This window comes from Falco punctatus (assembly GCF_963210335.1).
Source record: "Falco punctatus genome assembly, chromosome: 4".
In the NCBI taxonomy this organism is placed as follows: domain Eukaryota; kingdom Metazoa; phylum Chordata; class Aves; order Falconiformes; family Falconidae; genus Falco; species Falco punctatus.
Window position 1 is genome coordinate 34,924,972 of NC_137583.1, and position 22,067 is coordinate 34,947,038.

Consider the following 22,067-nt stretch of genomic DNA (forward strand, 5'->3'; position numbering starts at 1 on the left):
CCAGCAGAGGGGGAAGAGCGGAGAAACTGCTTCAGTTACCTGGAATCGGTGGAAGTCTGCTGGTTTGAAGTCGTTAGGTGAACAGCCACACCAGTCAACAATGTGCTTGTACTGACACTTGCAACCGAGTTTTCGGTTCCAGTTCGTGATGCGCAAGTTGTTGTCCACCATGGAGTCACAGTACGGGCTGTTCTCCAGAACAGTGTGAAAGAAGGACTGCAACGTTTGAAGACAGAGCAGATCAGTACATTCAGCTCCTCAGACTTCCATCTTCTCCTTCACTTCAGCCCACGAGCTGAACTGAATGCAGGTGACTTTCTTTTGAAATGACAGAATTAACAAGTGCTGCTGTTCTACCATATACAAAAAGCACTCCACATGTACACATTCCATACAGTATGAAAAAAACCACAGCATGCTATAGACCCAGCCAAACTGGAAGAACATACAGTTGAAGCCTTGCTACAATAACCTCCAGGAAAGGCACCAGTGCCAGGAATTATTTTAATTTCATCTGTATGAGCAATTTTAAGAAATTCCCATTATTTCTCTTCTACAAGTTACTCTCTGGTCTAACTGATTTAGGACTGTTATCCTGAGCAATGTGTTATATATCTCAGGCTGTTTCCTAAGACAATCCTCAAACCTTCACCACCACCCTGGTTACTATGAAAAAAATAGTCTCAGACAGTTCTTCTCTATCTCCAGCACTCCAAAATGCATTGCCAGTTGAACGGCCTTGTTCTGAAACACACAGCTCACCCAGGCACCAAAAGGACATTCTGCCTCCTGCAATTACGTCTGAAATCATAAGTCTTTATTTGCTGACTCAAGGCAGCAAGGAATTCCTATTGGGCTATCCTAATTGTACCATCATAATATCAGCTGTTACATAAATCATGTGTAATGGGGACTGATGTAGCAGGTTAACAGGTCAGTGAAGGCAGGGTGATTTTAAGAAACGAGCTATGTGACTTGCAAGGAAAACCTTGTAGAAAGAAGCTACAGAATATGATCAAATTTAGCCCTCTAAGAGATGCTTTTTGGAGCAGTGACTTCTCTTTAAAATCAGCAATAGCAAGACCTATAAATAACTAGCATAACATTAGCATGGCTGGCCCCCAAATAATCCCCCTACCCTTTTTAATGTTAAATGACAGCCCAGTGAATATGGATTTTATGCTTGAGCTGTTTGGTTAAACCCATAAAGGCATCCATTCTCGTTCAAGCGAGAGGGGAAAAAAAAACAACCCTACCCAATTACCCATTGCCCTGTGTCCTTTTATAATGATACAGAAATTTCTCCTAGATAATGGATAAAAAGGTTATCAGAGTTGAAAGAAAAGGTGATTTTTAACAGAAATAGGATTAAAGCAAGATTATTCAATATGTGCACGGAATAATAAACCCCTATCAAAAGATGACAGTGGCTGTGCTCCACCGTAAGCTAATGAACCTGGCTTTGCACGATCGGTCTCATCAATCCCTCAAAATGTTCAGAGGCCATTAGCGAGGAATGAAGTTACCGTTTTAAAGACAGTCATCAGGTCCTTCCTTGGGATGGCTGAACGCTACGTACCCTGGGAGCAGAGCCTGACAAGCCAGGGGAGCAACGTACCTGCTGCAGCAGGGGTAGCACTGCCTGACAACCCGCCAGGCTCTGTGCTCTATTTGCAGATAACGCATATCTCCCTGACACGCTGCCGCTGCTGGATGAAACCCATCCTGGTGTGCGCTCCCCTTCTGCACCACTTGTAGCCAGAGCGATTCCTGAGTGATCTAAATTATTTGTGACTATGCCTTGTAGCTGAGTTTTCAACCGAACAATAAACCTTTGTTTGTAGGATTTTTATTTTTAAAGAAAAGGGCTGGATAATAGTGAGGAAAGCTACTTATGAAGACAATTTGCCATTTCTAATAGCCTTCAAAGGCTTTGTGGAGGAACAATTTGCAAGCAAAGGGCAGTTGGATTTTGGTTGTTCAGTAATAGATTAATAGGCTTAATAGTATAAAACAAGGCCACTCCTTGCAAAAAAGTCCCACAAACAAAGCAACAAAACAACTGCAAAAGTTGTTCTAACACTAAAGGACTTACTCGTCATGGGAGTAAAATTATCATTACTCACTGTGGGACGGCCCAAAGCCCACCAAAATCAGGTGAAAGCCCTTCTGACTTCAGAGATCTTTGGGACAAGCACAAATATTGTAGCTTTGAACAGAGAGGAGCTGGTTTGAGTTCACATACCTCAGCAGGAAGCAACGTGTAAGAGTAAAACCTCTTCATCTTTGTTACCAGATCATCATTAGAAAAAGTGACATACTCCACAAACTTCCTGTTCAGGAGAAACCAGTCCGACCCTCCATCGACTGTGATTCCTTCTGGGATCCTGCGGTCCCCCAGGCGCCACATGTGAGTATCGCATTCCAGGAACAGCCGATCCAGTCCTTGTTTTCTGATAAATCTGAGGGAATACAAAAGCAGTCATTAAAAGTTAATTTGTATTTTGTTATCATCACGAGCTCTACAGATAAAGAAGCTACTTTCTCAAGCAAAAAAAAAGGATAAAAAGGTCACTTGTTTATATTTCTGTTCTACTCATAAATAATGTAGAGAGGTTTAATAAATGATTAAGCAGTTATACATTCACTTATAGAGACAAAGATCAACAGATTCCTTTTAAACACTGTTTACACCTTCTGCTGACCTAAGACAGAACTGTGCAAGTTACAGAGCTCTATGGCATGAAAATGCGTAATCTTCATTAACTCTTAACAAACGACTGCAGAAGAACCGTAACATGAACATGAACTAAACACAATCTGTGTGATTGGCTTCTGCCTCTAAATAAATGCAGTTTTTGAAAAACAGCGAATTGTACATAAAGGTAAAATGACCAATTTTCTCCTATGTTATTATACCACAAATTTTTCTATTGGGGTATAGTTAATTAGGAAGAAATACAATTGCCTTGCTCTTTGCTGCAGAATGAGTATGTCTGCTCCATTTTCAAGTACTATTGGGAACAATGTTTTGTTATGGCTGAACCGTGAATAAGAGGAGCAACTGCAGAACTGTAAAGTTATGGAAATGAATTATTTGAGACCAATATAAGAAGAAAAAAAAAATACGACTTGGAAAATCAATCTGTGTCTGAAAACAGTATGAACTGGATGCCCGCACATGTTTTGAGACTGTCCGATCCAGGTTTCTATTTGTTATTCCATTTTCAGAATTATTTCCCAGAAAGGGGAGCAGGGCAGCCACAAACCAGCACATACCTTCGCAAGGGGGGTGACTGCTGTTAATAACGGTGAGCTGCTGCACTGACTATACATCCCACGCGTTCTGAGCAATAACAGATGCTAGCTAACCAGACCGCCCCAGTCACTGGCATCCACTAGACCACCGGTCTCACTGGGTGCAAGAACTGCAGCTAACAAGAGCCGTGGCACCTACAGTGCGGAGGACATCGTAAGACCTCTCCTTCCTTCCTGAACAACACACAGCTACACCAGGGCTCTTAGGAATTTTTTAGGATTAGGAAGTCAAGAAGACATTTTAGTGGTCCTCAAGTGCATGCAACTGAAGGAAAAAAAACCCCAGGGAACACCATCAAAGCCTTCTGGACTCCTGCATCTGTAAACATGAGTGTTAACCCTGTAGGCTAACTCCCCGGTTTAAGTTTTGTTCTAAACCCATCAAAGAAGTGAGGCGCAATTATGAAATGGTGCATATTAATTTTCAAAAGGACCGTAAATTACTCCAGGGTCTATGTCCTACTGATAGCTATATCTCTTCTCACAGTATGAGAAGAGGAGCTCCTCTGTTAACACAACAGTGCAGAAAATGTGTAGATGAGAGTGGAGAAATTTTTCTTTCCATGAACAAGTTTCTAATTTCATGTTCCATTATGAAGGATAATAGAAAAGTCTTGCAATTTTAATGCAGTGCTCTGGAATGTAATCTTCAAATTCAATATTTATGCAGTTATCTCCAAATCAAATATTAATGTGCCTGAAAGTTTGGTCATTTATTTATTTCCCTCAAAACTAAATGCTCATTTGAGTTAATTATTTTAAGAAAATAATATAATTTTATCGACCGTATTTCAATAGGAACATAAAGTTCTTTTCCATGAAATAAATTCTACCAGTTTATCATCCTTTATTCTTGTTTTCAAATACAAGTTTTCTTTGACTGCAATAGAAACCTTCAAACCAAAAACCCACCCGACCATTTCAACCTCCCCCTCTTATTTACAAACTCTCTCAGCCTACATTAGTTACAGTGCTTACAGCTCTGTTATACAACTTCAGCCTCGTTGTCCGAAATTGGCAACAGAAGAGTATGTCCACACTCAAGATGAGAAGGTCTCAGCAAATCTAGCCTCACAGCTTCAAGTTTTTCAAAATAGCTGACAGGCTCCTTTTATATATATGTACACAGTGTATGCAGTTCTATGACTTTTTTGAGCTAATAGCTTGGTCAAGAAAATCTCTGCATATGCAGTGAAATAAGACAATTCTTGGAAGCATGAGTGTTTTCACAACAAATCTCAGTCCTAAAATCCTACACAACAAGGTTACTAGAAGAAACCTCAATGGACTGTCCCCTCTTTCATCCTCCAGCAAGGCAGTGTAGCCCGACTGAAGAGCAGCAATGACTTTGGAGACTGGCAAAACGATGACCCTTTCGCTAATGCTTCTTGAAACCTCCCTAGAAACAACCTATCGGGGTTTAAATGCCAGTAACAACCCAAAGAAAGCAGGCATTCCTCAGAAGGCTCACCCTTCCTGGGCCCACCTCACACCCTCATAACACCTGAACGCAAGAACACGTTGGCACAGCGAATAACTTCATTTTATCTATGAAGCAATGATTTATACAAGAGGCTTTCAAGATACAGCTCCCCATTGGGCAGCTGCTTGCTATCTATGTTCCTTGGGAGCCGAGGGGACCAAGGATATTTTAGATCTGGTAGATCTAACTGATCCTGCCTGAGGTGGCAGTCGGTCACCCTTGCAAGCCTAGCCTGTGCTGCTGGCACACAGAGCTGAACCGCAACCCAAGTGGAAAAGGTGGATAAGGCTTTATTTTCCCTTTCAAACTCTCTTCTAGGATAATGGATGCTCCTAGCTACTCCAGCAACAGCAATTCTGGCACCCAGGGAGGCAAGAACTTACCCTGAGCATATTGGATATTGCCTGAGGGAAGGGACAGGTGCTATTTCTATGCCGCGTAGCCCTGTTAAAGAAATCAAAAACCTTCAGACACTACAAATTTTCCACAAAGATTCTTGACTAGCCAGCCAACAATGCTGGCAGCAGCCACCTCTGAAAAGAAAAATAAGAGGATGGAGGGCAAAAGTATGACCCTACTGATTTGTTTCTAGTCTATGCTGTATTAGTTTTGGTTATGGTTGATGTAATACCAAAACAGTGCATTTGATGAAGGCACATCAAGCTTCAGAGAGAAACGAAATGCAAAAAATGGTGGGGTTTTCCTCAAGTCTTTCTCTCTTGGGTTTTACTTGACACCTAGCATATAACTCCCAAATTAAAGTAGAAAAAATGGATTAGTAACAGCATGTCATTAATCTCAGTGAATGTGGAAAAATTCAGGTGCCCTGAACTTCCACTAAGCCTGGCACACCTCCGAGAACTGCCATACTCGCCCGGACAGTGACACACAACTGACCAAGGTATGGTTAGCCAAATACAACAGACACTGATGTCAGATGAAGACACTTGACCTTTCTCCTGGTCTAAGATAACCAACAGAAAGAAAATAATGATGATAAGTGAATCAACCAGGAGAAAATAAAATTGAAGTAAGAAAAAGCATGCCATTTTTCCTTATTTCATAGAATACCCCATCTGAGATATTTTACGCTTACCCTTAATCAATTTTAACTCTTCCTAAAGAGCCTCCGATTCTGAGCAGCCTGGATTACCCTTGCAGGTAAGCAGCAAGCATAGCACGACATGAATGCATCTTGCCAGCTGAGCTCAGCGATGGGGCAGCGACATGCGTGAAAGGTGCCGTTTGCGCGCTGGCTATGCGTGGATGCAGCCTCAGGGGTTACACGGTTCCGCATGATTATTTTTATACTTTAAAAATCCTCCTGCCTGCAACATGTGGTCTGTCACACTGGGTAAAGATAGTTAACTGTCCAGACAGCTCATGATTGCAATCCAGCTTAGGGAACTCCTCTTACTTTGTAATGTATTTACATATTTATAAATACATTTCAGATGAGGCTCTAGGACTGTATAACACAGAAAGCATTTGTAAGATGTTTAGCACACGCTCCTACAACACAAATATAAACACAGCTCGGCTCTTGTTATGATATGTTTTATCTACTAACAAATATCGTTGCACAGTTACTTAATACCAGCAGAAATGTCACAAATCTCACCCTTTTGGATAGCTTTCTCCAAGTGACACTGCCTGCCGCAGCAACCCTGGGAGACCGCCACTCCTGAACGCTCACGCTTACGCAGTATGTAAGACAGTTTGCTGTTTTCTTCTTTCCAAAGTTCATGAATGAATAAAACTTTCTTAAGTATCAGAGGCTATCAGATTGCTACATGTTACTTATCACTAACAGGTTTTTGTCTGGAAGGAATATATTTTTTTAAGGTGAAAAGGTTTTTCTTAAATCTTTCCCATTTCCAGCCCATTGCCCAGAAAACCTCCTGTTGACATTTTGCTGTTAACCAGGTGCGCCTACCAGAACCTCATCATCATTACTCACAATACAAGAGGAAGAACTATGAATAAAAGTTAACAATACATCAGCGAAATAATTCACCACAAGTTGAAAGTCAGCGTCAGAGCAAGGATCCGCAGAGCTGGTAGCTCCACTAGCACCACATCCATGTTCTCCTTAATACATGTGGACAACCTCTGCACGCCGCTTTGATGATCTGCTCCTCTTTTAACTCTCTTTAGACAAAAATTTGAAGAAGTCAGGCAATTTTCGTGGGAGAAGTCAAGAAAATATTTTTTTGGATGAGAAATACCAGAGGCTCTTGCCAGCAGTGTTTCCACAGCCACCATGCAACACTGACCAGAATCAATCAGTTGGGAAGCATAAAACAATCATTTGCAATTTAGGTGACCACGTAGAAAGCACAGAACAGTAATTTGAAAATCTTGAGCGTAACAGTCGCAACAAGTAATTTGTGAGCAATCTCTAGGCTACAATATATCTCCAAAACCCAGTCACTGAGTAATTCTTTGTAATAAGCAACTTCATAAAAGCCAGACCTGCATGGAGCATTCCCTGCCCGCTGCAGGCCAGAAATCCTGGCCGCCACTGACTATGTGATGGATTTCCAGTTGACTGTGCCGTAAGCCTGACTTCACCCCATTTCCATGAGGAACTATACTATGGAGGGTTATATAGTATTTAAAAAATCTGAAATAATTAACAGTTGGCTATCTGAGCACAATGTCTGCGCTGTACCAGATAAACGCCTGGTTTTCTAAGATATGATCTCACAGTATGTTTCCCAAGACCTCTTTTTGTCATGCCAGAAGCCTCCAGGGCTGACCCCCCACTCCCGACATGGAGTTGAAGCTTGAGAGGGGGAACCACGTCAAGAAGAGATAGCACCTACTCATCTGTCAACAGGGGGAAGGTCTCCCGGTATGACGGGCAGCACGCAGAAAGCGCAGAATGCACAGTTCCTGCTGTTTCAAAAGGCTATGAAAGAACTCTCAGTATTAGTTAAAAACAACGGAAGAAAAGAGGGAGCGATAAAAATTGTAACCTGCTTTTCAGTGTGCTTAAACTGCAGCATCCTGAATGCAAATGTTACGAGGTCAAAAGCAGAATTCTTCTTACCCTTCTTTAATTCCTTTACTCTGTTTTACTATAAACACAATACTATTCTACCCCCCTAAGCTTTAATGCCAATGCACAAACAAACATCAGCAATATCCTAAAGAATTTCTCTCTGGACTGGATTTGCTATAGTGAGATTGGGCTTATTTCACATGCAAAAGCCAAACCCGTAAGTAAACACACATACTGAAGGGCTTTCAGTAGCTTTTCCCACTGTGCTAAATGCTTGGAAGTTAATAAGGAATGCAGGGAAATCTTGCTTTTAAAATATGGTTAGTGTTTGTCGTTCCTACGCCCTACAGGAGAGAGGGCACCAGACCTGGTGGAGCAGCAGAGCGCGGCGGGTATGTGACAGGGCGGCCAACGCCGCACCATGGGGTCACCGGCTGCCCCTCGGCAAGGACAGCATGCCCCCCCCCCCCCTCCCCCCCCGGGAGGGCAGGGACTGAATTCAGAACAGAAAACACAGGTGACAAGACCTCAGAATTAAGCCAGCCCTGACAGATGCAGTTAGCGACGTTTGTTCCTGCAGTCTGTGTGGGTCTCCAGGAGCTGGGCTGCAAAGAACCATGAGACCTAGCAGCTCTACTGCAAGGGCTTTCTGACGGTCCACATTACCACAGTTGCTCCCAGTGCATGTTCAAAAAGTTTTATACTCGGTGTGCAACTAAATCTGGGGCAGACAACTGGTCTGCTGCCACAAACACTTGGACAATATAAGGTTAAGATCATTTACAGCGTAGCAAAAACGGTGCAGTATTTTAACTGGCTCTTGCAAGTTACAAGTCCACCTCAAAATTTTATCTTAAATATGGCCTTTCCCAATCAATGGCATCTTTATGGAAACCAAATGTCCATGGCATTTAGAGTATTCCACATGAGATGCTGTTAAAAGCCAATAGATACATTTTATCTGGTCATTATTCCATCTCTATATGGGCATAATTAGATTTTTCAAGCTTTATAGTAGGTGCCTCATACTCCACATAATTTGTTTCTGCTTTTTTCATATGTAATTTTCTCAGTATATCCATGTAACACTTTAGTCATATCACATCTTTCCATTATGTTTAGAAGAAATTCCTCAGGATTTTTTCTTCTTGTCCACCTTTTCCTAAGCGTTAACTTCCACTGGTTTAGAAAAAACTTACTTTGTATCTTCTGGAAATCTCTCTTTCAGAAGAAGTCTTAAAAAGCCTTAATGCTTCTCAATATTTTAATGTTGCAGGTCATGCAGCAAACTCTTCAAGCATCCCAAAATAAATAAAAAAACCCCTCTCAAATTATTTTTAGTTGTAGGAAACTTGCAGAGTCTATTTTTTGCAGTAATGACTCTACTAGGAATTGTCTTGTTTTGACACCAGTTCCATACTGCTCATGAGTACAGGGCTCGAGGGGAACTTTTAAAGCCTTTCCTGTGGGTTTCTTTTCACCACTCTTCACTTACAATGTCTTTTAAGAAACACTGGAACAGCTTTTATAAAGACAAAAATGTAACGGCTTCCTCTTGCGATCCGGGAGGCCATAGCTCAAGTGCTTTTTTTTTTCTTTTTATATAGAACAAGCAAAACAGGGAGAAATCTGCAAATGATCGTGTGCAGCATGTACCACGAATCCACCAGAGACTCAACGATATGAAACCTGACATTTTGCCATCTGTTTGTCTCCAATAAATGTCTTCTCTAGAAGATTTCTTGTCCTGTCTCCTCCTCTTCTTCCCAACACCCACAAGACCGAGCAGTCTCCAGCTGGGAATGCTGCTGGGCCTGAGTGACTGAGCTTGGACTGGCTGAGTGACAGCTAGTGCAGAGGACACCTGGGTGTCCACCACGACAGCACCTCACTGGGTGCTTCTACTGTGCTTAACGTCTCGGGGTTTGCATTCTAGCTGACTGGAGAAAGAAAAGGAAGCGGGGATTCAAACTCTCCAAGTGACTGAGGGCACGTCTGAGTCACTTTCACACAGATTTTCAAGCTACCAAATCAGGCTATCGACCTGTGGGTAAAACAGGGCCACAATATCCAACTTAAAAGGATGTTCCCTGCCATAATTATTTTATAAAATGTCTCAGGACCTTGGGTGAAAGGACAAAAATGTTATTATTTATACCACTAAAAATGAAGTGCGCAGCTCAGCGTTCTTAGACAGCAATCAGATTTCTGATTACTTTACCTCAGTTTTCACTTCCCTCCTAATTCCCACCCCACCCCATGAATTATGGCTACTTCAAACCTTCACACTTACTGCACCTTCCTGAACTGCTGGATGATCTTGCGTGTATACTCTATCAAGACCAGAAAACATCCTGCTTTGTCCCATGTCAAGACATATGTCCGTTTTTACTACACTTTCCTACTGTCTTCAAACTATTTTTGGCTTTCTTTGCACTGACAACTTAGCATTGTTCTCCAAAAGTGAGCAGAAATAAAAGCCCTACAAGGAGGCAAGTTGTCAAGCTGAAGCAGTAAAGGCTTTACGGCTCCCCTAACACTTAGCATAAAGCAACAAGGAACATTTGAAAGTTAGCTGTAAAATCTAAAACTTTTAAGTGCAGTCTCTTTGCACAGAAGATGCATCTTGCTATTTCAGTCGCTGCAGTTCACAGGCAACTGTTGGGCCAAACTACTTACAGGCAAAGAATGGATCTTCTTAGTCCATGTGCTTCAGAATACCGAAGTGTTTAAAAAAAGTTAACAAAAAATAAGTATGGTCAAGGGAAATTTGAGCCAAATGAACCAGAACATGTTTTACACGAGCAGCAAGGTAGGCTGGGACTTAAGTGGTTAAACTACTCCAACAGCAGGGATGATATAGCAATTTTTTTTCCTAGTATTCGGGTACTCTGGGCAATTAACCAGTGCAATAACAAAGTAGCATTTTCTGTGTGAACCATTTCCTAACCGATCGCCAAACCACCATCAACCCCGTGTACAGAATGCCAACAAACAGCACGTGCCACAGTGGAAAAAAGGCATGCCTGAAAAGCTGAAGAAACAGATCCGCATCAACAGAGCTGGGCTGACAGAGGTGGAGATTTTGGGAATGTGATCCAGCCCTTCGGGATTTAAGGTCTCTCCAGCCTCTGAGAACTGGGACGGGCTTGTGATGCTCCTTACTAAAAGCTGAACAGTTCAGCATTGCCTCTAGAAGTATCTGGAACCCAGAACCCAGAAAGAGGACAACACAGCTGGGAAGAATAACATCAATGAGGAGAAAAAAGAAAAGAACTCAGATACATAAAAACTTTTAATGGCCTTTCCTTTAGCTGTTTGTATTCTGCCTATGAGCTCTAGGTTCCTCAAAGATGTCACAGCATCCAGCCTTCACAGCATATTTACACTGCTTCCCAAATGACTACTGCAGCAAGGTTTCTATAGAAAAAACCCCACTCTTTTTCCTGTCTGTCGTTGAAGGTGTCACTTTTGACTGTCTTTATATTTTATAATATGTTAGCCAGGTGCTGCTCCTGCCAAAACCCCAAATCTTCCAGGTGTTCCAAATTGTAATAGCTTATACAACTACCAGGTTATTCTTTTGCTTTTAATAGTCTAAGACACTGAAAAGAGGAGAAAATGTGTTGCCCGCTAAGTACTATGTAACGACTCCAGCCACTGTATGCAATTTCATTTCATACATCCAGCTCTCTAAGGAAATAATGCCTCTCCAGCTGAGTTAAGGAGCCATTTTCACATCCATTCCCTCTTCTGAAGCCACTAGAGGAAAATCAGAGCGATGCACTTTTTAATGACTTTGGCATAACTAAAAGAAAACTTCACTCTATAAAAGGAAGCCTGTTTTCTCTCCTTATTTGGCAGTAAAACATGTACTGATTGTGAACATGGCTTGAATACAAAGTACATTGTAATTGAGCTGTATAAGCATTTCAGTTTGAAGATGGCACTTCTAATTTTTCTTGCCGTTGTATGATCGAAAAGCTATGATGACTTAAAATTCAGAGCTTCCAGTTGTTCACAAAGCAGACTTTAAGAGTTGAAAAGCTTATCGCTTAGAAGCCATTATTCACCCACAAATTAAAATAAAAAGTACCAGCAAAGGTTGTACATTGCTTTCAAAGACATTTAAATGCTGAGCTCCTGTACTATTAGTTCAAATGTTTTGAGAAAAACACCTTGGAACAGCAAAATTATTATTGTACATGGGGTGACAGTCAGTCTAGTCCAGTGTCCTCTCCCTTATCATGGCTTCAACTAGCCATTTAAAATAAAAAATACTGTTCCGCTCTGTTTTGAGATAGGATGTCCCAAAGGAGTTTTCTCCTATTGCCCAACAACTTGGAAACTGGCCTGTGTCCTAAATCCTTTCCAAAAGCTGTCCTTTAGGGTTTTTTTCCCTTTAAATTTTTGTTGCCAAACCTTGAGGCTGTTGCTTCTCTTCCAGACCTTACTAAGCGCTTGGCTATACCATTCCCCCTACAGGATATTCCTTTTCCACAGGGCTGTGACAAGGCAAAGCAAATGGCAAACCTGAAAAAGTAACTGGAAAAATTAATAGAAAAAAATAAATCATCTCTTCCTCTAAAATGAGCAAGTCACCAACTTTGGCTGTGGGAGTTTGCCGAGCAAAGGTCACAGGAGGCTGGGAGAACGTTGTAAGGAGGCACCACTACCTGCCTCTCCTTCTGCTCCTCTGGGGACACCAGCCGTGGGCGGCGGGACACCGGGTGACAGCCCAGGTGCGCCCATGGTCTCATCTCACCTGCCTGTGCTTATACAAGGTATTTCAGCCCAGAGGATTTCACCGTTTTAACCAGAGGGACACATCTCACCGGCATGACAACGGCTTACAGACCTCAGGCATAAAATCAAAGTCAATTGGGAACTGTGTGTCAGAGGGGCAGAGCAGAAGGTCCATCTACCAGTTTAGACAAGACTGAGTTACCGAAACACCAAAACTGAAAGACTGGGCTAGAGACCTTCACAAGATACAATTTCTCTCTCAGCAGGTGTAAGTAGAGCTGGAAATTCACCCACGATACAAACAGAGGGCTAACTGCTTTTTGATCAGCTTTTGACACCAATGGAAGAAAAAAAAATTACCAAACGGCAATATTACTCGGAGGCTTCTACAGCTGCAGGCTTGAGTCCTGTCTCTACAGCCATCTGGGCTATGCAGGAGGAGGGCAGTCACTCTGTCTCCCTGACAGAAATTGTGGGGAGCTGCCAAGGGGGGATGTGAAAGGCTCCATTCATCCAGTGGTCAGCACTGGAACCGCTTATGGTACTCAGGGACTACACAACCACAGCAGACAGGGGTGGCAAATCCGCCCTCATGTCCCACACTACGTTCCCTGATGCACAGAGAATGTATGGTAGAAATCCAGGAGAAAAAAAGAAAACACGGTGACATGTTTTCATAGGCTAAAAGGTATTTAGTTGTTTATACAGTCAAAGGGAACCACTGAACTAATAAATGTGTTGTTATTCCTGCGAGGGGAGGACAAGTGGCACATTAGCTCATTTCATTATTAAATTAATACCAGATTAGTGTGTTTAATTGATCCAAACTGTTCTAACCCAGCTGAGGTTGGCGTGTTCGAACCAGCTTGACGCAGGCATGTCATAATTCATTAGTTATTTTCCTTAGCCAGCTCAGGGAATTTGAGAAGAATCAGGTGCACCAGAGGAGCAAAGAGACGTAAGAGACCGACTTCTTTTCCCTGGCTGTTTCTCTTCCGTTTTCTACTTTAACCCTGCTGTCGATCACTATTGCCAGCTAGCGCTGAGCCTGCCAATCACCCTGACGCTCCGCATTGCCTAAACCAGAGACTCTCCTGTGGAATCTGTTCACTTGGATTTAAGTATTATTCCTCACAGTAATATTTTTTACTACCTGCTGTAGAATTTCTGCATGCACAAGATGAATGCTCGTGAAGGCTTCATTTAAACAACAACACGACAGAATTGATAAATCTAGTGACAAGAGCAAGAGCAGGCAAGAAGCAAGAGACCTGTGTGTTATTCTACCCACCCACTGTGCTGAACATGCGACTCTGTGTCACATTCTCTGTGTACGCAATCTGAACCCAACCTTACAGTACATTTGATATTTTCCAAAATAAAGAGAAGACCTGGTGACCCCAAGCAGAATAAAACAGTATTTGTGGGTGCAAAGCCACTGGGACTCAGCATATGGAGTTGTTGGAACTGTTGTAAGACCGCTGTTATAGTACAAAACTAGTGATAAAGAGGAAAAGCAAAACTATCAATAAAGAGGAAATGAGGACCACTGCAATCAGACAGGAAAGTTCTTCCACCTGTAGAGTTTCTTTGACTATTTGGAAACACGGTGTTTGGTCACTGCTGCTCCCTCAAGCCACTAAGCTGGAAATATTATGGATGTGCTGTGGGAAACACAGCACGTTCTCTTCTCCCTGGGACCCGCATGGCGTGCATGAAGAGGGATGTTGATTCAAGGACTTCAAAACTGTAGCAGAACATGACAACCCTCCAGCCACCGTCCTCACCCTCACTAGCCTGTGCAGGCTGGTCCAGGCTCCCACACCTTGCAGAGATGCTCTCGTTGCGCAAGGCTGTGCTGCAGACTCTGGCTGGTGCATGTCCTGGTCACTGGCGTGGCTGAGACTGACTCGGTCAGGGAAGTGCTGCTGTGTGCAGCAACTACCACTTGCTTCTGAAACATCGCTCTGTGCCAAGTCCCAGGAGGGCACAAGCATCAGTCTGCTTAATGTCTCCCTCCCCACCCAAAGCATCTTTGCAAAACTGACTCTGGGGAAGAGGTATCCTGGACCAACAAACAAGTGTCCTCAGGGGAGGGTTTCCTCCTCATTCCACTCTCTTTCCTGAACTCTTCTTTACTCAGATAATACTGGAAAACCATCACTATGCAAAAAGTCTCAGTGCTCTGGTTAAAATAAGGTGAGGAAAGGGCCAGCTTACCTTGCATTGTCCCTCCCATGTGATTTCAAGAAGTTCATATCACGGTATCTGGACAGGAATGCTACTAGCTGGTCATTTGTCCTGCAAGAGAAAGAACAAGGGATGCACTGTGAAAACTACTATGTTTAGATTAATTTACATACTTCTTGTTCTCATTTGGGGACCATCAGCAGACTCTTTGATGGAGGCAGTTGCTGAAAAAACTTCCATCCTGCTGCTAAACTTCACTGCCTCCCTCTACTCAGGAAAGTGTATTTGGAAAGAAGTACAGCTTTATTAATTCTTAACAAATTTCATATCAACTCTTGGCAGATGTTTTAAGCATTGTAACAGAGTATGTATTAAGTAATACTGCTCAGCACTTTTTAAGTATGAAAATCCGGCTGTGAGATGACTGCATTGATAGTCCCATTTTACATGCTTTGCTAGACCTTTCCTAGAGAATTTGGTTAAGTATCTATTGGCATTTTATTTGTTTTCATCCTTGTAATAGAGAAGAGGCCAAGGTTGGAAAGCATACAGCAAGAGAATTTGGATGTCAAAATGCCAATATAATTAATAGGAACAAAGGAATTTTGAAGGTTAATTCCAATTAGTGTGACTGGCAATCCAACACCAGTATTTTCAAATTTTCAGCTGACATGTCCAAGAATCTATTTACACTTGACAGCTTTTGTGGTCTGTTATTTCTTTAACAATGGAGCAAGCATGTTCTCTATAGGTCAGCATATTTAGGAAAACTGAATAAAACATATTAAAAAGGTCTTTACATCCTAAGTTGCATTCATAACCACATCATTATAGATACAACACCATTTAAGCAATGGTTTGTAATGAAGTTCATGACAGAAAAACTAAAGATAAAGCAGCTGTCAATAGCACTGCACCTTAAAAACATTTCGTTATTATAAGCCACAGAAAACAAGTTAAACCAGAGTCCTGCACAAAATGTGTTTAACTCCTGGGGTCAGGCTGCAACAACTTGGAAATGCTGTCAGCCTAGTAAACTATCTTCATAATCTCATTGATTTTATCTGCACCAAATGAAGTATCTGCCTATCAACCAGCCGGAACAGCTAGGCTGTCGGAGCCTGAGACCCTCCTTCTATGCTCACTCATGTGAATTTTAATACCTCCTAGGGTCAGACTCTGCATCTCAATTTGGCAACCTCAGAAAACTGCTTTCTGTATAGTCAGCTGTGCAGATTTTCACATTTGCTGCTCCAGTGATTCTCCATCTTACTGGGATGAATAGGCATTTAGTGAATTTACTTAGCAATGCTTCCACATGAAATGGTTTCAATGGCTGACATCTTCGGGTGAGTTTCTAGGCAAAAGCTGGTAAGCAAAGTGATCTTTAGAAATATAACCAAGTTTGGAAGCACTTGAGCTTTAATTTCCTTACAGGATAAAAATCAAATCAACCAAAGTAATAATCCGCGCCACTCAATAAAACATCATCATTTCTAGATTGCTCACCAACCTATATTTCACTACTCAGTAGTGCTCTAACAAGTGTATTTGTACTTGTGGCTGCCATACAAACTTTTCAATGCTTCTCGCTTTTTAGATAATGCTTATAAAAGCCCACATGATGTTTAGCTCTCAAAATAATTAATAATTGACATTTTCCCACTTCTAGAAAACATGGGTAGCATCTCAATCCTACTTAACAATACTCAAAAAAATATACAGAGTTTTACTCTTTGTCAATTAAGTATGCTTCTTTTCATGTGTTGACACCTTGGAAATAAACCATCACATTTCCATTTGGTAAAACTTTCTAGTTATTTGACATTTAGATTTATGCGGGCAACCAATTCTGTGCTCAGCATGGCAGCACACTGAATTTCTATTAAGCTTTCATTCAAACTGCTTCTTATGGCCCCAATATCATGAGGACGCTGCACATCACCTCCGAATTATTCTACCACATGACATTAAAAAGAAAATCAAAGGTACTCAACATGTCATAAATGCTAAAATCCTCCTCACCTTTCAGGAAACTGCCTTCAGGAGTATATTTCCTAAATGCCTCTGGCACAGATTGCTACCACACTTCTTCATGTACGTACGGAGCAGAGTCTCCACGCCATCGCAGTGCCTCTGGCACCAGCTATTTACAATGCCTCTGGCACTCCTTCTGAGAAACACTAAAGACATGGGGCTATTTATTCTCTAAGTAAGCCAATGGAAAGCTGAGATTTTCAGCTCAAGACATCACTGGGAGCAACATCAACCCCATGCTGCCAAATTAAATTCCGCTATAGCTTCACAAATTTCAGGGACAATTCACTGAGCATAAATCTGGCACAGTCTTGTCCCCACCATCGTGGTGTACTAGAAAGTAACAAACGCAACATACCCTTCCCAAGAAGGATATAAAAAAGTCATGGAGATGGGAAGAGTAGTTCATGCTACTGATTAAAACACGCTAATGTACACATCAGTTTCCCCAGTGCATAAAGCAGCACAAATACAGATCGAGGAAAAAGCCTTTCCACAATTGGTGCGTGAGGCCGTGGCCAATGGATGCATCCACACAGCTCCCACTTTTATTTCCTTTTGTTATTAAACTCACTCGGAGGGCAAGGTAGCAGGGAGAAGGATTAACCAGCTGGTTACCTGTGCCATTAGCAGGGAGGGAGGACGATGCCAGAGTACAGAGAGAAAACGTGCAGTGTTTGAGGGTGCAGCATGTGGAGAGAAATGAGAAACTAATTCAAAGTGTGAAGAAAGCTCGTGCATGTGGGAGGGCTTCCATGGGAAGATGACAAGTGAACATGACTGATGGGGAAACAAAGCAGTGTTGACTCCATCGATGTAGATCTGGTGTTAAGCAAGGGCAGGTCTGCCACCTGGGATGGTGGTGTCCATCTCCACCAGAATTTTAGTGAGGTCGCCTTAAATAAGATGCTGCTGCTCCCCTCCTGCAGCAAGGGTGGACGGAGGTGGCACGGTGGGATGCCGCTCAGCAAAACCCAGCCAAGCCTCCCGCGGGGTCAGGCTCAAAGGATGGGAGCACTTGGCTGGGCAGGTGGGGGGGCTCCAGAGGCTGCAAAAGCAGCTCCAGGGCTGACGGTGACTCAACCCTTGGCACTGCTCGACCTGGGGATGTGGCTGAGCCCTTGGGCTGGGGCTCAGCCTGGGGTTAGTGTCAAGATTAGAGTTAGAGGTCAAAGGAAGCGAAAGGTGAGTCCTATAGCAAGACGGGAACTGAGAAGATATTGCCAAAGCAAAGCACGGTCTGCCACCAGGGTTTTCTCATGAGCAGTCCCTGGCCTGGGACTCAGGTGTCCCAGGGTGTGAGCAGGCTAACCAAGCACTCAGTAAGCACATATATATGCTGATCATTGCAGTAATTTCAGAATATACCGTATACACTGGGGACTGAAAAGGAAAACTGGAAAGAGAAACACTGGCTTTGTGTTTGCATTGTCTGAACATGCTGGCAGGCCTGCCCGGGAAGTGGTATGAGTGCATCCCTGCTCGCAACCACGGCTGACCACTGCGGAGCACAAAAGGCAGTGCTGGGCTTGCTGGTTCTACGCAGCCCTCCAAGCCTTGGTGACTAATCCAAGCAAAGAGCGGAGATCCCCTTAGTTTACAGCTGTGAAAATAAATTAAGAAAGTCTGGAGAATCTGAGAAAAGGAAAACAAGCAATTGTCACTTTTGGAAGACAGTGAAGGCTAACATTAATGTCCTTGATTCGGCAAGATACTTTAAGGCATGGGCAACTCGAAGGATGTACGGAATAGCAGTCACTTCAATGGGACTATTCATATGTCAAAACTTATACAATTGCATAACAATTTGGCTAAGTTCAATCAGAAGTTCAAATACTTTTGGCAGCACACAGGTATGGATGATTCTGTGTAGGAATCAGATGAAGGAAAGAGTAACTGCTCTGCTGGATTCTGGGGTTGGACTGACATTTTGGTACCGCGTGAGCTGCCCCGTGTGCCGAGAGCCTGGTGCCCTGCTCCAGTGGGGTATTTCAGACATGCTTGTTGTTGGTCCGCCTGCCCCAGTATAGACTCAGCCTGGACTGGAAACTGGCGGGTTGCCTGGGCACAGAGCAGGCTGCAGCTCTGCACACAGACAAGTCCCTGCTGATTCAAACCGGGAGCAGTGACAGTAAGAAAAACTTCCAGGGCACCACAAATTGCTGCAACCCAAAAAGCCACAGATTTAATTGAAACCCAGCCCAAGCTTCAGAGCCCACCCACAATGAAGCAGCGCTGCCAAAAATCTCTTCTGGTTTCTTTTCTGCTTCAGCGGGTAAGGTCACAGGTGGGAAGGTTCAGCTTGCCCTCTGCTTCAAGTGAACCCACCAGTGAGTTCTTCAAAATACGTCCTCATTTCAGGTAAATCCCCATGGGGGGTTATAAACTCCTTCCTTTATCAAGTATTTATCTTATATTGTCCCAACTTAAAAGTCTGTCATGAACTTATGCTGCATTACATGCACAAGCATGGGCTAGGGACAGCTGCTACGCTGAATCCAGACTAAATTCCATTTTTAATCATTATTTTCTGGCATTATTTTGTTTTCTTCTCTTTTCCTGTGTGTCTGCTCTTACATGCAAGCATCAGCACTGAGAAGCTGATTGTGCTACCCCTTCCAGGCAGCTGTAACTCACTCTAATCACAAATGCGGTTACGTGTAAATTACAATGTTGGAATATGAAAAGCTAGAGCAGGACAATTAAAAGGTGGCTTTAAATTTGTTTACAACGGACTCGCTCAGTTCTGGTTCCACACTTCTCCAGAAGCAAAGGGCAAAGCCTGCTGGAAGCAACAGTATCTTGGCTTCTTAGCAGTTTCCCTCCCCAAGCACTAATCTGATTTGAATGCAATTTTTGCCTTTAGTGCTTTTGTCACTATTGTAATCTTAATGTGTGGAAGAGTTTTTTTCTTATGCATTTTCTAATCATTCAGGAAAAAAATTAACTTCTTATTGCTACATGCATGGGACAAAAGAAGCTTTTTGTTACCCTGCCTACTGACACACTCCCAGCAAAAGAAATGTCAGTGTCCCTAGGTTGTGGCAATGCACAGTACTGGTCACAGTAAGTAATTGCTGCGTTAAACGTGATGTTATCAAGATGACAGGCAACAGCAGGGCTGGAGCTTTTACAAGCTGCCCAATTTTTCCCTAGCAAACCATCCCACTGCATTCAGGTAAGTGCATAATTGTTGTTAGCTGCAGCAACCACCAACCACCAGACCTTGCAACCGAGTACAAATCACTCCCAGTCCTTGCAACTGAGTACAAACCGGCACCTACAGTCTTGCTGACAACGCTTCTGCAGCCACAGCTCTGAGACTTTTTTTACGTATTTACCATATTTTGCAAAGACAATGGCTGCATTCCCTAGGAGAACAATACTGAAGTGCTGAACTGAAACAGTTGCATTGCAGTGACTGCGAGGATGCTGTGCCGGGACACCAGCAGCTGGGGTCTGAGGCCAGATCTTGAGTTCAGGCAGCAGGTCTCGACAAACGCAGATACATGTGCCCCCTCACTTGCTTTCGGTGCAATTCATACAGCCCAGGTTAGTACAGAACAACATGCCACTTGGGAGGAGTGGGCACACTGAAAATGGGTGAAATCATTAATCACAATTAATTTAGTGTTATCGAAAGGCAAGCCTGCTAGCTGCTGCACAAAACTTTATACTGCAACAAAGAGGGGTGTGAGCACAGGGAGGGGGTTAGCCACTGCCAGGGTGAGCAGTGGTGTCAGCAAACACAGCGGCAGCTCTGCCATAGCGTGGGGTGCTGGAGAGGTAGGCAAGTATCACGAAAACTGCTGAACAGACAAAAGATCCCAGAGTAACAAACATAAAGGGGAAAGTGTTTGGGAGAGTAGGGCAAGGAGGCTAACGTGGTTTGAAGCAGCAGTGAAGGGCCTCGGAAGGAAGGACGGTGAAGGCGAATACATAGTCAGAAGAGGTAAAGTCAAAACTGCTGCAAGTTCTTTCAGTGCCCAAAGCTTTGGTACATCCACCCACACCCGCCTGACTCCTCTCCACAGTTTCCTTTCCCAGGGTCACTGTGACTGTGAGAAGACACAGCCCTGCAGGGCCCAGACACACAGCAACCCCAACAGCTCTCTGCCAAGAAACTATTTCCAGAAGGTCCCTAGAGAAGAAAAAAAATGTTGGAGAAGAAAACTGGAATTATGGGGCAAACTCAATCTGCTCAGTGTTAAGCACGACATTACCCCATGGTTAAACATGCAGATGTGCACACAAAAGCCTGAAAGTGGAAGAGCTGAATGCCTTTGATTTTGCTACCTTCTATTCAATAAATCCTAATAATCATGATTAAGCTCACTGATTTCAATAACTGATTAATTTAAACTTACTTAATACATTAATGTAAATTATTAGGACATGCCATTGCTGCCAAGAGCCCTCTGGCAGGACACTTTATTCTCTGACTATTCCTGACCTGGGGCATCCCACTCTGCTGCCCTCTCCCCTTCTGCAAGGAGTGAGTGCTCAGAGCAGCATCCCTGCATCCCTGCCTGGTACAGAGAGGGGGACAAGGAGAGCAATCTAGGAAGGAGACAGGGAAGAAATATTGCTAATTCCCACCTACACCTGTGTCGCATCCAGTCCACTCCAAAAGCTTCACCTCTGTGTCTGCTGAGGACTGGGCAGTGAAGCTGTGTGGGATCTTCCTACTCCAGTAAGGGACCCTGATCCATGCTGGCCCTTCCACCACGCCAGCTAGCAGACGTGTGGGTGTGTGCACACTGTGCACAGAACAGTGGAATGATTCAGCAGAAAAAAACCCAAAAACCTACAAGACCTCTTCCTGAAGGAAATGCTGATAGCAAGATAATCAACCATGTAACTGCCGCACAATACAGCAAAAACCCTCTCATTGCAGGGTCAGCTTTCGGACCCTGGATATGCAGCTGGACCCTCTCACTGATGCTCCCCAACAGCAGCTTAGTGCGAGGGAAGGCTCAGAGAAGCCTGACTCTGGCTATAGCAAGAAAAAAACCTCTACCATCTAAATAAAAATGCAGAGAAAGGGGAAGACTATATTTAGCCTTTGCTATCTATCACAGAACAAATATTAGCATGGCAGGCATTTCTCAGGGACGCTGATTCCCCTAACAGCAGTCATTTCTAAAATGTACCATAAAAATGAGAACGACAGATAGGATTTCAGAGGGCATCTCCACCTGGAAGGCTCCAGGTGACTGTTAACACCTCTGCTTTTACAACAGCTTTGTCTTAAATGGTTTGTTTTGTCTTTCAAGTCAGGTTTAA

General features: G+C 43.2%; 1 protein-coding gene across 4 annotated transcripts in view; it reads right to left on the reverse strand.

Annotated features, from left to right (window-relative positions):
* The window catches only part of XYLT1 (xylosyltransferase 1), a 202,894-nt gene that overhangs the window by 28,556 nt on the left and 152,271 nt on the right, over positions 1 to 22,067 (reverse strand). For all 4 annotated transcript variants that reach the window (XM_080386664.1, XM_080386663.1, XM_080386665.1 and 1 more), the window contains 3 exons: positions 14,775 to 14,855; positions 2,246 to 2,462; positions 40 to 216 (listed from right to left, as the gene is read on the reverse strand). In XM_080386664.1, coding sequence (XP_080242790.1) covers positions 40 to 216; positions 2,246 to 2,462; positions 14,775 to 14,855 — 475 coding nt within the window. The remainder of the gene's footprint in view (positions 1 to 39; positions 217 to 2,245; positions 2,463 to 14,774; positions 14,856 to 22,067) is intronic.